The sequence below is a fragment of the Nannospalax galili genome, unplaced genomic scaffold, assembly GCF_000622305.1.
Source record: "Nannospalax galili isolate Female #2095 unplaced genomic scaffold, S.galili_v1.0 scaffold892, whole genome shotgun sequence".
In the NCBI taxonomy this organism is placed as follows: domain Eukaryota; kingdom Metazoa; phylum Chordata; class Mammalia; order Rodentia; family Spalacidae; genus Nannospalax; species Nannospalax galili.
In genome coordinates this window covers 3,341,349-3,356,600 of record NW_008333311.1, presented here as the reverse complement: position 1 = coordinate 3,356,600, position 15,252 = coordinate 3,341,349, and the positions used below count along the sequence as shown (strand labels likewise).

The 15,252-nt window shown below is 35.9% G+C and overlaps 1 protein-coding gene across 6 annotated transcripts in view; it reads right to left on the bottom strand.

Moving 5' to 3' along the window:
- The window catches only part of Pde1a (phosphodiesterase 1A), a 405,541-nt gene that overhangs the window by 42,505 nt on the left and 347,784 nt on the right, over positions 1-15,252 (bottom strand). For all 6 annotated transcript variants that reach the window (XM_008827946.3, XM_008827948.3, XM_029561050.1 and 3 more), the window contains 2 exons: positions 8,750-8,850; positions 1,766-1,891 (listed from right to left, as the gene is read on the bottom strand). In XM_008827946.3, coding sequence (XP_008826168.1) covers positions 1,766-1,891; positions 8,750-8,850 — 227 coding nt within the window. The remainder of the gene's footprint in view (positions 1-1,765; positions 1,892-8,749; positions 8,851-15,252) is intronic.

The window sequence follows — 15,252 nt, the reverse complement described above, 5'->3', positions numbered from 1 at the left end:
GTTCCCTGTCTAGAACTTGTAATGCTAATTACTCTTGCCTTTCCTTCTCCTTCACATCTCCTATTCACTATTTAAGGACTTTCTTTTCCCCCTAGAGATAAGAGTTATGGTATTTGGGAGTCTTTTAGACAGACCCACTAAAGGGGTACTCCAATTGCCTCACCCTATGTCCCTGTTCAGCATGGAAGAAGCCAGAGTGGTCTGCATCCCTATTCCCTATTGGCAATTTGGGTAACCTCTTCAGAGGATGGTGTGATAAGAATAGGAGGTAGGAATTAGCTAGGCAGTTAGGGTAAAAATACCCCAAAGAAAAGTAGCCAGTTTCTTGACTAAAATTCACAATGTCCTTAGGCTTTTTAGCAACATACTCTGTTCCAAAGGCCAAAAATGTTGAAAGTATATTTGGGAGCTTTTATCTAATCCTTAAAAGCTTTCAGGGTTACCTCTTCAGAGGGGGGAATGTTTGAGTAGCTAAAAGACCCATTAAAAAAATCAAAGAAGAAAGAGTACATGAAGTTATAAGATGATCTCTTTTTTTAAAGTCATATATCAAAATTTGTCATTGAAAACTGCAAATGCTCAAGTCAATCTTATTTTTATATGGGAACCACAAGAATTAAGTATTCTGCAACCATTTATAATATTGGACAATTGTTAAGAATAATTTACCCAAGTATTAAGAGAAATAAACTGGTGGGAGTTAATGAAATTACCTCTATTACAGTTTTCTTTGAAATTCTGGCAGAATCTATATTAAAATAGCAACTGGACACAATATTCATTAACTAAGGAAATTGAAATTAAATTTTGAGAAATCTATCTATCTCTCTCTCTATCTATCTATCTATCTATCTATCTATCTATCTATCTATCTATATCATGCTCTGTATTTAAGTAATCAGTAATTCCAGATATTACAGTAATAAAGTTGCAAAATGTTTCACAAGATAAACTTGACTCTGTTTATGAATTTTTCTTACAAAACTTTAATGCTATTATTTGTAATAAAGAATTAAACAGATATGCAGGCAGGAAAGTCACAGATCTTTAAGAAGATATCCATATTTAAATCCTCAGTAAAAGATTATTAAGATTATAGCAGCAAATAGATCTTTTTGTTGGTGGCTAAAAAACATTGAATCTATTAAATTCTATAATCCGTATGATTATAATAACAATAAAAACATAATAATAAAAATGTTCCACTAGGATAGCTGAAGACATTGAAGAGAAACATAAAATATTGCATATGACAAAGAAAAACATAGAAAAAATAACACTGAAAGAACAAGATTCAGCTTTAAGTAAGAAGAAGGAGAATCCAGAGGAAAGACAAAACATATTAGGAAATTTACCCGTGGGAGAGACGTGCAGCATTTTCCTCTGTGATGGGTCATTCTGTAATTTTCCCAAGTCGTTAAAAGTTGGTTTTTTTTTTTTTTTTTTGGTAAAGCTAAGCTCCATATATGGAAAATACTAGATGCTGGTAAAAACCAATCAGAGCTCCACTGAAGACAGTGTACAAGTATGTATGTAAAGCATCTGTGGTGTGGCCTGTGGTCTTACACATGTGCGTGGACACTGGAGTGACCTGACAGTATTTCAGCTCCATTCCACCTTGCGCAGTCAGCCTGCAAGCTCCTTTCCCAAAGCCTCCAGTCAGCACTTGCTGAGTTTGTAAAGGGGAGGAGGAGTGTTTTGTTTTTTTCTTCACTTTAATCATACAACTTTCCACAAATTTCCTTTGGGTTCCTCTGAAACTTACCTCCAGTCATCTTTAGATAAATTTATCAAAATATTCATTTCCTCTTCTTGCATAAGTCGATAAGCTGCACTCACATGGTGGTTCTCAAGCACAGAGCGATCATTGTACAGAATGGCAACGTCCGACCTGAGAATTAAAAGCAAATGTCCAGAAGAGAATTTCTTCAGACTTAACTAGTTTTTTTATAAAAGACAATTAAGTTCCAAGCCCTGCTGGTTAAAATCCTATTATTGCATACATAAAACTGCAGAATTACTAAGTTCCTTTGTTAAAAACTGCATGATGACCTTAAAATGTACAGACTTTATTTTTTTTTACCAGTTTCATGTTCACAGAAAAATTTCAGAAGGTAGTTTTTCCCTCTCCCTCCTGCCTTCACTCTTGTGCTGTCCATTATCCTCCACCAGAATCCCTTTGTCACACTCAGTGAACCCACACGTGCATCCTCACCCAGATTCTAAAGTCTATGTTATGGCTACTCTTCATGGTTTGCATTGTTTGAGTTTGAACAAATATATAATGATGTGTACCTAATTTAGCTTCTACAGAGCAATTTCAAGACCCTAAACTCCTCTATATCCAACCCAGTTATCATTTTTTCTCCTCCAGTCCTCAGAAATCACAGATCATTTTATTGCCTCTATTGTGTTTCTTTTCCAAATGTCATATGGTTTGAATCACACAGCAGACTGTCTTTACAGGTTGGTTCCTTTTACTTACTGATATAAATTTAAATTTTCTGTGTATCCTCTCAGGATTTGATAGTGCATTTCTTTTTAGCATTGAATAATGCTCCACTCTCTTTGTGTGTCACAGTTTATTTATCCCTTTACCTACTGAGAGAAGTCTTGATTATTTCCACATTTTGAGAACTGTGAATAAAGCTACAACAAATGTCTGTGTACAGAGTTTTGTGTAGGCCTAACTTTTCAACTTCTGAGCAAAATGACAAGGAGTATAATTCCTGAATCATCTTCTAAGAGGAGAGTCAATTTTGAATGAAACTGCCACGCTGTCTTCCAGAGTCTGTCATTTAGTATTCCCACCAGCAGATGAAGTCGCTGTTCCAGGCCACCTCAGCATTTGGTCTCCTTAGGGTTCTGGATTTGGGTGGTCTAACAGTGGCTGCATCTCATGGTTATTTCAATCTGGGTTTCCCTGCAGGCATATGATGTGGGGTGCCTTTTCAGGTGCTTGTATGCTTCCTTTATATCTTCCTTAATGATGTGTATGACAATCATTTTGATCAGGTTCTTTTCTTTTTTTAAGTTTTTTAAATGTTTGGCAATTTTACACATATACAGACTGTACTATGATCATATTCACCCAATTTCTGTCTCCCAATCCTGGTGACCTCTCAGCTAGTCCTCTCCTACATTCCTGTCTTGTCTGTTTTCAAAGGTCTGATCCAGGTAACCACAGCTGCTATGTGTTCAAGAGGTTTTTTTTTTTTTAACTTAAAAAAAATTTTATTGAGAATCTCATACATGCATATAAGATGTTTTGATCAAATCCATGCCCACTCCCTCCCCTCTAGAATTTCTTTGGTGTTTTTATTTTGTCAGTTCTTTTGGGTCTTTCTTCACAACCATATCACTCATAAGTAAAGTATACTACCTCCCTTTTCTTTTCTTACTGCTTCGGTTAGGACTTGTTGTGGTGTTGGAAGTCCCTTGCTCCTGTCTTAATAGGAGAGTTTAAAGTTGATCACCATTAAAGATGATGCTAGCTACAAGCTTTCTGTAGGTGCTCATGTTTCTAATTGATTACTTTCATTTTAAGTTGACAAAACATTTTATGGACTTGGTACAGCATGACTTGAAATAATGCATTGTTCAATATCTAGCTCTGTTAACATGATACGTTATTTCAAAATGATATCATTTTCAGGTAAAAATATTTGAGATTGCCTTTTAGCCACTTTAAGAATATAATATGTGGTTATTAACTATGGTTACTCTATTTATAATCCCTGTCTTGAATTTATTCTTCCTGTGCTGGGGGAAATTTTATATTCTTTGACTAACGTCTACTTGACTGCTCCCCTCAGTACCTAGTGACCACCATTACCCTCTGAAACATTCTTTATCATGTTGGGGGTGTTGAACACTATTCCTGGTCTACTGAATTTTGAATTTTGACGATGAATGGATATTGGATTTTGTCAATTGCTTTTCCATGTCTCGTGTCAGGACCCTATTTTTTCTTTAGACTGTGAACTGAATATCAAATGTTTGATAAGGCTGCCATACCTGGGGTAATTGGACACGACACTAATTTCCCTTTAATTATCATAGTTTAAATATCATTATGCTCTCCCTAATCAATATGTAATCGAAATATCTGTGAGACAGTATATATCCAAAAGAGAGAAAAATTACCTCTCATCCTCATTCAATCAGTGAATGAATAGCCTCTTTCCCCCTATTTCAGGTAAATTATCGCCCTCAAATTATTAGGGTGGGAATAAAGAGGATGATGAAAATTGATTTTTCCCACATAATACTGTGATTAAATCTGAATATTGCAGATTCTCTCCCTGTAAATTAAAGTGAAGAACATTGTTTCTCTACTCAAATTTATAATAGACATTTTAAATTTAAAATAATGAATTCATTAAGAGGAGGCTTTTATTTCTCATCTGTCTATATTTTTATATAATTTGAATGTGAAATAAACTATTTCAAATTACCTGGATGGACTTGTACAAAAATTTTCATTTCAGTATAGTGGGGCCCATCCTATATGCACAGAACATTTTTTTAAAAGAAAGAGCTGAACAAATCTGATATCGGCTGCAAGCACTCTATTCAAGACCTTTGTCTGATAGCTCACCATATAATAAGCCCTTAGTTGTTGTTAATCTAACTTAAATGAAATAGTCTATTAAGGTATAACCTAATTATTAATTACTCTCTTTTATTTTCAGCACTATCATAAGGTGAAATGACATATGTATTTAGTTAATAGTACATACCTTCAACATAGATTTCCTTTCAGCAATATCAGTTAAGGCTTAAAAATCTCTTGACCGGTAATCATAACTCAATACAGAGGAACTTGACATGTAATTCTTGCTTAAGGAATAGTTAAATTGATATTACCTGAGCAAAACACCACCTGCATTTCCAGGAGTTTGCTGAGATCATAGGAACTACTATGGTTTTCCAATAATTTCATTTGTATCCTATGGACCAGATACAGCAGTCTTTTCAGGGTTATTACATGCCATAGCTATGATTATCTCTTTCTCCTCCTTTCAGAAACAAGCAAAACTTTTTTTTTTTGAACCAGATTTAGCATAGCAAAGTGTGCATGGTTTTGTTTCATAAATCTAGCAAGGTGTTGAGAATTCAGCATGGTCTCAATGTTTGAGATGGTCTTTAATGGCTAAGAAAAGAACCAGACTCTAAGCAACATGTAGTATCCATAGAAACATGTAGCTTGGCATTTTCTGTTTACAAGGAAGAACTTATTGCCATTTATTTACACTTTCAAGGATTTCATGCATTGTAATAGCTTTAGCAATCTCAAATGTACCCTTGCCCTATGCTCTAAATTACTTTTCAATCATTGTGTATTGTACTGTAAATGAGTTTCCATATTAGAAAAGCTCTCCAAATACAAGTAGCAATGAATAATATAAAACACAATAGAATTATTCATATTAGTGACATGAAGACTTATTTGTTTGACAAGGTGTGATGGCAACATGGAGAGTTAAAATGTTATATTATTTCATTTTTTGTCATTACAATATTTTTGTTAATATTTTCAAGGTCATGTGGAAATGATCCATTAAATAATTGACCTTGTTAGACAATTCATAAGAAAACAAGAAAAATGCACAACTACCTCATCTTTATAATTTATTAATATAAACTTGAAAAAGCCTGATTCTCCTTCCTGCCCTCACCCTCCTGGCCCTCTTCCTTCTTCCTGTGGCATCTCTCCTTCCCTCATTGCCTCTTCCTCCTTCTCCAAAGCTCAAATCATAGGCTAGGTCTGTTCACACAGTGTTGGATGATTAGTGACAGAGGGAGCTGTGCATGATGCTCCAATGCAGCACTGACAACAAGCCAGTCCAGTGACATCACTGTTGAGAGCAGAAAGGGCAAGAAGTGGCCACCTGGAATAGCTATTTTTTCCCTTCCCCAAACCCTACAACTGTTGTCTTGTACTGAGGGCAACTCAGTAGCAACCTGTCTCTAAACCAATCCTCCTTGTTATGGATTCTGCAGTCCAAAGAGCCTTTGTTAAGCAAAGTTGGTATGCATAGTCTTTTCCACTGATTCTTAACATAATGATAGCCAAGGCACTCCCAATATTTTGCAAATGTGTGAGTTAATTACATTCTTGCCTCATAACTGGATTATAACTGTCCTTCATACTCACTTTTTCTATAAATCTAACAATTGTTTTATGAAATAGTCTACTAAAACAAAACAAATGAATAAACAAAATAACTTTATGTATGGAAATGGAAAGAGGAATACCGGGGATTGAAAGTTTCAAGGGGAGATGTGCCGCAGGGAAACTGGGGAGAAAAATGGAAGAAGGGTCATCTAAAACTAACCATGTATGAAAAAGTCATAAAGATATCTGCTGCTTGATAAGCTAACTTAAAAGTAAAATAGCATAAAGAGTTTGAATGGAGATACTCCATACAGGTGATAAAGCTGCTCTCAGAAATCATGCTATTAAATGAAAATCCCAGTGCCAGGATTAGGACACCTCCCTATGAAGTGTTAATTAGGTAGACTTCTGAACCCTCAAAAAAATAAAGGCAATTGCCACTGCTGTTGGCTTCTCATCAGAACTAGATGGTAAGACCTTACTGCTGAAGATACCACATTCTTTAATCACAGGATATATAAAGAAACCACGTTGCAAGTGGGCAATAAATTCATCTTTGCTGGCAAGTTTTCAAAGCCTCAGAAGGGGCTATGTAGGCCACCAGGGAAGAGTTGCCATCAACCATCTTATTTATCTATGGACCTTGTATGCACCCTCACCAATCAGCCAAGCAATATATGCCCATTTGTGTAATAATGGTAAGTCTGTAATGGGGGTAATTAACTACTTTCTGATTAAATTTAAGGTCATCATCACTGAAGGTGATTCTTGCTTGGTACTCCCCTGGCTGGGGAGGTCACGGGCCCTAGTCAGGAAGCTGCTACTGCTGTTTTGCTAAATGAATGTGATATGCTCATCAAATTGCCTTCTAAATAACTGCGTTTATATTCAGAGATCAGTCCTGCTGTCAGATTTGCAATGGCAGTGGTAGCTTCAGAGACAAATAACTGGTCAAAATGATAAAAGTGACTGTTGAATGCTCAGCCATAGATAGGACATTTCTATCACCTCCTTTAAGACTCAGAAAACACTGCAGAATAAGGAGTAGAAGAAATGCAAGAGCCAGAGGAAAAGGACTGTTGTGCAAAGCTGACTTCCAGGCATGATATGGATGTTGCAGTCCTGAAGTTATAGAAGCTAGGACTGCCTGTATGGATCTATACCTGTCAATACATTAACACCCTGTCATGAAAGGATTTATACAGAGTTAATGTTTGAGAGGGAAGGAAGAGACATTTTATTCAATGATGTACTCACTGATTTGGCACCCATGCTCATGTAAATAACCCTTCAGCCATGTTGCTATAAGAAACTAATGAAATCACTGGGTCAGACACCCAAAAAGAAAGTTAAGAAAGTGATTAATTGGGAAGAAGAAAGATAGAGGTGGGAGCTGGAAAGGGACAAGAGAATGTAACAGCATGAAATATGTAAAAATATAGACACATATGAAATGTATAGTGAAACTATTTGCATATTAATATATGTGATTAAAATATTAACGAACAACATTTTGTGTCCTTTGAACAACACAGAGTTCTATAGTGTTTCTAGAGATGCAGGCATCTTGTTATTTCCTTGCCAAGTACCCTTGACTAGTGAAAGACATACAGTAATATCAGGAGTCCACATTTAGAAAGGAGATGTATCCTAGTTTGTCTTAAACTAAATTTCACTTCTCAGGCACTGATATATATGTATGTATATGTATATATACACAAAGAGGTTAGGATATCTTCCCTTTACAGACTGTATATTGTGCTCCTCCTCTGCCAGATTCATATATTGAAGCTCTAACCCTCTGTGTGACTATATTTAGATATAAATACATTAAGGTCTAATTAAGGGTAAATGAGGCAATGTAAGGGGGAGAACCAAATCCAATATGACTTAAGTTTTTATGTGTAGAGGAAGGAAAGGGAAAGAGTGTATGCAGAGTGAAAAGATCAGGTGAGAACTCAGGAAGGCTGCTGTCTGTGAACCAAGATGACGGACTTAGGAGAAACTAAACCACTGATATCGTAGTCCTGGACTCCCAGACTCCAGAACTGTAAGAAAAGACTTATGTTATTGAATACCAGTCTGTGGTATTTTGTTAATGGAAGCTGTAGCAGGCATTATAATACATACCCATTCTAGTACTCTGGTTCAAGTAACTGCCATTATAACCACCCTGAAAACATCTTACTATCTAATTCTATGAAATAGTTTATACTGGCCTGGAATAAAGAAAGCTTCTTTGATTTCTGGTTTTCTTCAAAAATAAAATTTTATTACCTTCCAATATAGAGAGACACAAACCAATGCCTTCTAGAATGGGTTGTAGGGTTTGCCTCAGGGCATAATGTCTGACTTGTGTGACCATTCAGGCTAAGTTCTTGGCAGAGAGAAACTGTCTTACAGACTTCTATGTTCTTTAAGTTGCTCAGTATGCCAGATAACATATCCAAGTTTCTTGAACAACAGCAGTAGAGTGATTTAAATGGTTACAGCTCAAAGAATATTGCCAGAAGTCCATTTATTTCATTTAGCTTTATCACACACTTTGACCATATTTACCTCTTATAGCCTCTCCTTTCTATAAAAAATAATTCTAAATTGTAAAAGTTAAGACTTTATTGACCTTACCTTGTCTGAATATGAAAATTGTTTGTGGTCCCCGTGTGCTCGTAATCATGAATGGCAGCAGCAAAGACCATTGCTAAAATTTCCAGTTCTGTGAGCCAGTGCTAGTGAAGTAAAAAAACATCCTGTCAGGCTGAACATCTTTATCATCTTTTATGAGAAAGATTTTAGTGTACCCAGTACACACAGTCATGAAAAATGATATTTCTTTTGTATAATTTTTCCTATTTCATGTCCATTAATTATGCACAATGCATACTCCATGGTTGTTTCATCCTCAGTCAGCTCAAATTTTAAAGTTCAAAATATAATTGTCTTTGCTGTTTGGAAAAGGCATAATTTCTGTTGTTTAAAAGATTAACTCTGACTTGATTTTGAAATCATAACCTTGTCAGTTTGGGTTCTTAAGAAATAAATTATAGTCTAGTGAGTTTTAACATGTACTTCATACATCATTAAAATGGGTATTTGGATAATTATAAAAGACCCTTAAGAAAACCCTGGGGCTGGAGAGATGGCTCAGAGGTTAAGAACATTGGCTGTTCTTGCAGAAGACCCAGGTTCAAATCCCAGCACCCACATGGTAGCTAACAAGTGTCTGTAACTCCAGTTCCAGGGGATCCGACAGCCTCTTCTGTCCTCTGCGGGCATTGCACAACACAGATGCACTTACCTATATGCAGGCAATACACCCATACACATAAAATAAAAGATATATAAAATATTTTTTTAAAAAAAGAAAACCCTATGAAAAAATTCTATCTAAAGTTGAAAATTTACATTGTTCATGAAAGAAACTGAAATTCATGTTTAGGCTTTAGGATGTGGAAGAGTTTCTGAGAATTTTGTTTTTATACACATCTATTATCATTCAGTAGAAGTAATGATGACAAAGAATAATTGCTTTCATATAAAATACAAGACTGTCTACTACAGACAGGTTGACTTTTCTTTTACTAACCGGATGACTTAACAAAACTTCTCTACTACTATAATTTTTTAGATTCAAAATTTTGTTCATCACTCACATTCTGTATAATATATAGGAACCACATGTGAAAATTCAAATAAAAAATAAACAAAACACAGTAAAATTAAATTCACTGTCCCTGTTGCAGTAGGCATGTTTCACAGATTCAGCAATCACACATGGCAAGTGGATGTTTGTAGAACATCTCAGACACAAAGCATTTCCATCATCAAAAACAGTTCTTTTGGAAAGTTCTGCAAGTAGACAGCACTTATGTTAGGAAAAAAGACAAAAAATGAGATGGAATTTTCTTTTACATTTTTAGACATTCAAAATACATAAAGACTTTAAACACGTGCATAAGAAAGATATCGGTGAATTTTGTTTATACTTTATAAGATGCAATCAAGGACAGGTGCAAAGGCTTGCTGTTGGCAGTGGATACTGGATAAAGGACATCTAGGGTCAAAGGGATTTTGCATAGAAAGAGCAGTGGATGATACCCCTGAAGCCTGTATTGAGATAGAACTGCCAATAGTATAGCTGTGCTTGAGAGTCAAAGGACGTGGGGTTGAAAAAAGGATGATGAATACAATATGAGTTGAGGTCCAACTTGGATTAAAACTCAGGACTTTGTACTTTGCATAAAATGCCACTTGAGGCCAAGAACATTCACTGGAGGAAAGACAGCATGTTCAGCAAATGGTGCTGGCAAAACTGGGTCTCCACCTGTAGAAGAATGAAACTAAACCCCTATCTTTCACCTTGCACAAAAGTCAACTTCAAATGGATCAAAGACCTCAATGTGAAGCCTGAAACTCTGAAACTCTTAGAAGGAAACATTGGCAATAACCTACAAGATACAGGTGAAGGAAAGAATTTTCTAAACCAGACATCAGTTGTTCAGGAAACAGGGTCAAGAGTCAACAAATGGGACCTCGTTAAATGAAAAAGCTTCTGTATAGCAAAAGAAGCAACCAAGGAAGTGAAGAGAAAACCCATAGAATGGGAGAGGATCTTCACCAGCAACACATCTGATGGAGGTTTAACATCCAGAATACATAACAAATTCAAGAAAACAAAGAATCAAGAAAGGAAGTAACTCAATTAACAGATGGGCTAAGGATCTAAACAGAGAGTTCCCAAAAGAAGAAATAAAGATGGCTAAGAAGCATCTTAAAGGTGTGCAACATCATTAGTAATCAGGGAAATGCAAATTAAAACCACTTTAAGATTTCGTCTTACCCCAGTCAGACTGGCTAAGATCAAGAGAACAAATGATACCAAATGTTGGAGACTATGTGGGGAAAGGGGAGCACTCATCCATTGCTGGTGGGGCTGCAAACTTGTTCAACCCCTATGGAAAGCAGTGTGGAGAACTCTTAAAAAACTACAAATGAACCTACCATTTGACCCAGTTATACCACTCCTTGGCATATACCCAAAGAACTCGTCCTATTGCAGAGACACTTGTACATCCATGTTTGTTGCTGCTCTTTTCACAATAGCTAAGATATGGAAGCAACCTAGGTGTCCCTCAATTGATGAGTGGATAATGAAAATGTGCTTCATATATACAATGAAGTTTTACTAGCAGTAAAGAAAGATGAAATCATGAAATTTGCAGGTAAATGGAACTAGAAACTGTTATACACAGACTTAGAAAAATAAATAACAACATGTGTTCTCCCTCATATGTGGATCCTAGCACCAAATCCTTATAAGTGAGTATGTATCCAGACATAACTACAGGAACTAGAATGATGGAAAGGAACCAGGGAAGTAAAGGAAAAGAAAGAATCTGAAAGAGAAGTATGGTAGGAAACAAGTGTTAATAAGGGAGATATGGGTAAAAACATGGTTATTTTAAGGGGAGGGGTGAGGGAGGGTTATACAAGGAACCTTGGGGATAAAGGGAAAAAAAGGAGCTCAAGAGAAGTAGGACCATAGGAGAAGGGTATTATTAAGGGAGAAATGGGGAAAATGGAGGAACTTAAAATGGGGAAACCATGGTGGAAGGGTTAGACAATGTGAGAGATAAATAATGCCTAGCTAGTTTTGAAAAACACAGAGGGAACCATATTAATTGAACAACCTACTGACACATTATACATACAACTAGCTCAAGGTTTCTAATACATGTATCTGAGAATATTTGGTCTTTGCCCAAGCTTTATCCATATAGCACATGGTAATTAAAAGTACCATACTGGTGGAACCAACCTTCTTGGATGTCTAACAATCATAATTTGAGGCCTATACTAATTTGGTCAGAGGGACACAAGGGACAGTTTTTGCTCCTTGCCCTCCAAGGTCGACTAAGCTCCAGGGGACTATGAGAATCTCTCAAAATGTCCTGTAACTGTGGTGCATCACCTGTCCTTTTGATCAAGGAGACCATGGATACCCCACCAGATAGACTTGAACCAGTGTCCAGTCTACAAAGAGGATGGTCAACACAGAAGAAACATTTCCTCCATGATTCCAAGTGAAGCCAACCATGGTTGAGCAAACGGTATCATGGACTCTTTAAGAGCCCATGTGTATAGCTAAAAGCTACATAATAAGAAACAATGTCAGACAGGACATACCTTTCTTTGAGTTGTTGGCCAGGGTGGCCCAAGAGATTCCCAGACAGTAACCCACCATAGAACTGGGTAAATGAACAGCAGACCCCAGTCTTATTTAAAGAAATATTGGCAACTGATTATTTTTAGATGAGAAAGAGCTAATTGTCCTAAAACAAGGAACTCTACCTGATTAGAATCAGCTAAGGGACAAGCACTGAGAACAGCTGGGGGCACCAACAACACAGTGGACAGTAACAGGGATAACAGAGTATATGGGCTTCAGTGGTGGGGGGCTATGGGAGGGTGCCATTTGGGAGTACAGATGAATAAGATTGTTTGGGATGTTCTGTATGAAATACACACAAAAAATCAACAAATAAAGAAAATGAGTTATATTTGAGAAAGAAGCATATAAATTTGCTTTATGTTAATTAGTAGAGGTGAAACACATTTAAATCTCCCTGATGATTCTGTATCCATGCTCAGGTGCCAAGGATCTCAGAAATTAATGGACTGTGACTTGTAATAATCAGATACATAAAGATTAGAGATGCATGTGCAAACATCTAAGTGTTAGATGCAAACACCTAAGTGTAGTTTTAAAGGGGCCAATATAATTTTTTAAGAGTCCATATGTATAGCTAAAGGCTACATAACAAGCAACAATGCCAGATGGGAGATACCTTCTTTTGAGTTGTTGGCCAGGATGGCCCAAGGAATTCCCAGATAGTAACCCAGCATAGAACTGGGAAAATGAACAGCAGACCCCAATCTTATCTAAAGGAATATTGACAGCTGATTGCTACTAGATGAGGAACAGCTGACCCTCCTAAAACAAAGACCTCTAGATAGGCTGACTAGATTCACCAGATGGACAAGTAGTGGGGCATGGCTGGAGGTGCCAACATCACAGCGGACAGTAGCAGGGATATCAGAGTATAAGGGCTCTAGTGGGGGGAGGGAATCTATGGGACAGTGCCATATGGGAAGTGAGTGTACAGTCGAATAAGATGATTTGGGATGTTCTGTGTGATATACACACACACAAAAGAAATCAACAAAAATTTTTTTAATGAATTATATTTGAGGAGGAAGCATAAAAAGTTACATCATGTTAATTAGTAGAGGTGATAAACAATGCCATTGAAATCTACCCGATGACTTTATAGACATACACATGGATCTGAGTGCAACTGATTATGACTAGTAATAATCAGATACATACAGATTAGAGATGCATGTGCAAACATCCAATGTCAATTGCATTGAAAAAGAATTTTTCTATATGAAACTGTGTATTTTAATAATGAAATGGAGATCTTTTCTAAAGGTTAAAACCTCATTCAATTTTATGTCTTATAGGGTTTAACTGAGTTCAATATTGTATAACTATATTAATTCAATAGTGAACCTAAAAATTTTATAGCCACTTTTGAAAGAGATGTATCTTTGCTCTGGAAACAGTTAATTAGTATGTTAAAGCTGTAATGAAATGCTTCTTCTAAAAATTTTTTTTAAAATGAGTTTTTCTGTATGAAACAGTATATTTTAAAATGAAATGGAGATCTTTTCTAAAGGTTAAAACCTCATTCAATTTTATGTCTTATAGGGTTTAACTGAGTTCAATATTGTTTAACTGTAATAATTCTACTGTGAACCTAAAAATTTACAGGCAATTTTGAAAGAGATGCATCTTTGCTTTGGAAATTGTTATTGAATATGTTAATGCTGTAATGAAATGGTTCTTCTAAGCATGTGGTTATTAAATAGATCATAAAAAAATAAAATAAAATGCTCCCTGAAGAAGGCCCATGAGTCAAGAATGAAGGAGCTGATGACAGTTGAATCTCAGAGCTCATTAAGCTTTGCTCTTTTCACTGAACCTATTGTAGTATTTGGTACATAAAAGAAATAATGTTTGTGGAGTTGAATTTTGCATGAGAAGGAGGTGATAGAACAATGGAAAGAGACTAAAGAATCAGTCAGTTCAGTCTGTAAGCATCTCTTGATCCTCAGGAAGGTAAGATATTACACCCTCAGGTAGTTCCCATTAAGGTGGAATTATTGAGTATCCCTTTGTGAGGTTTTAAAAGCAGAGTAGAGCAAATTTATGTGCTGTTCCTATAACAACCTTGTCTTATAGTAAAATATAGAATAAATGAATTTGTGTCTATATCGTTAAAGCATTGAATTTGGATGGTAACATCTAGCATGTCTTAGCTGACAACACTTCTAGTATGACTGACCCCCACACAATTGATGACACTCAGAACCAAATGAGTTGATATAGCTAGCTAGTCACTGCACATAGAATATTCATTTGAGAGCAATTAAAAGGAAGAAGGTGACCTCACTAATGGCCTGTGTACAGACTGAGCTGAGAATGATCCCTTAGTGTTCCCACTGAGACCATGGAACTAAATACCATACACAAAGTAAATAGAAATGAAATTAAAACATTTCTGATACATACCCTAGAGACCCACTGTTTTACTAAAGAAAAATATTTCTGAGGGAAAACAATTACCTATTATCTTCAAGCATTTTTTATTGGTTCTGTTATATATTTAACTAGTTAAAAGAAATCAGCATTCAATATCTACTATGATAATATCAAATATGAAGCTACAAAAGGAAAGGAATTTAGGAAATCAGAGGTGGAATTTAATTACAGATTAGCTCATAAGTATTTAAAATTATTATCTTCCTGGCTGTCAAATTTTATTTTAAATGCATATCCTGTTTTTTTTTTGTCTAGTTAATCTCTGCCTCCCACAAACAGAACTTCCTTTATGAACTCCACTTATTTATTACTGTGTTAGCCTTGGTGATTAAGTTTACATTCTTAAATAACTTGGAAAGATATAAATATTCACATTTAATTCAAAAGCATCTTTTCTTGTATTAGCAAAAGTAAACTTTTGGGCTGACTGCTAGCTCCTTAGCAGCTAATTAGTTGAATGTTA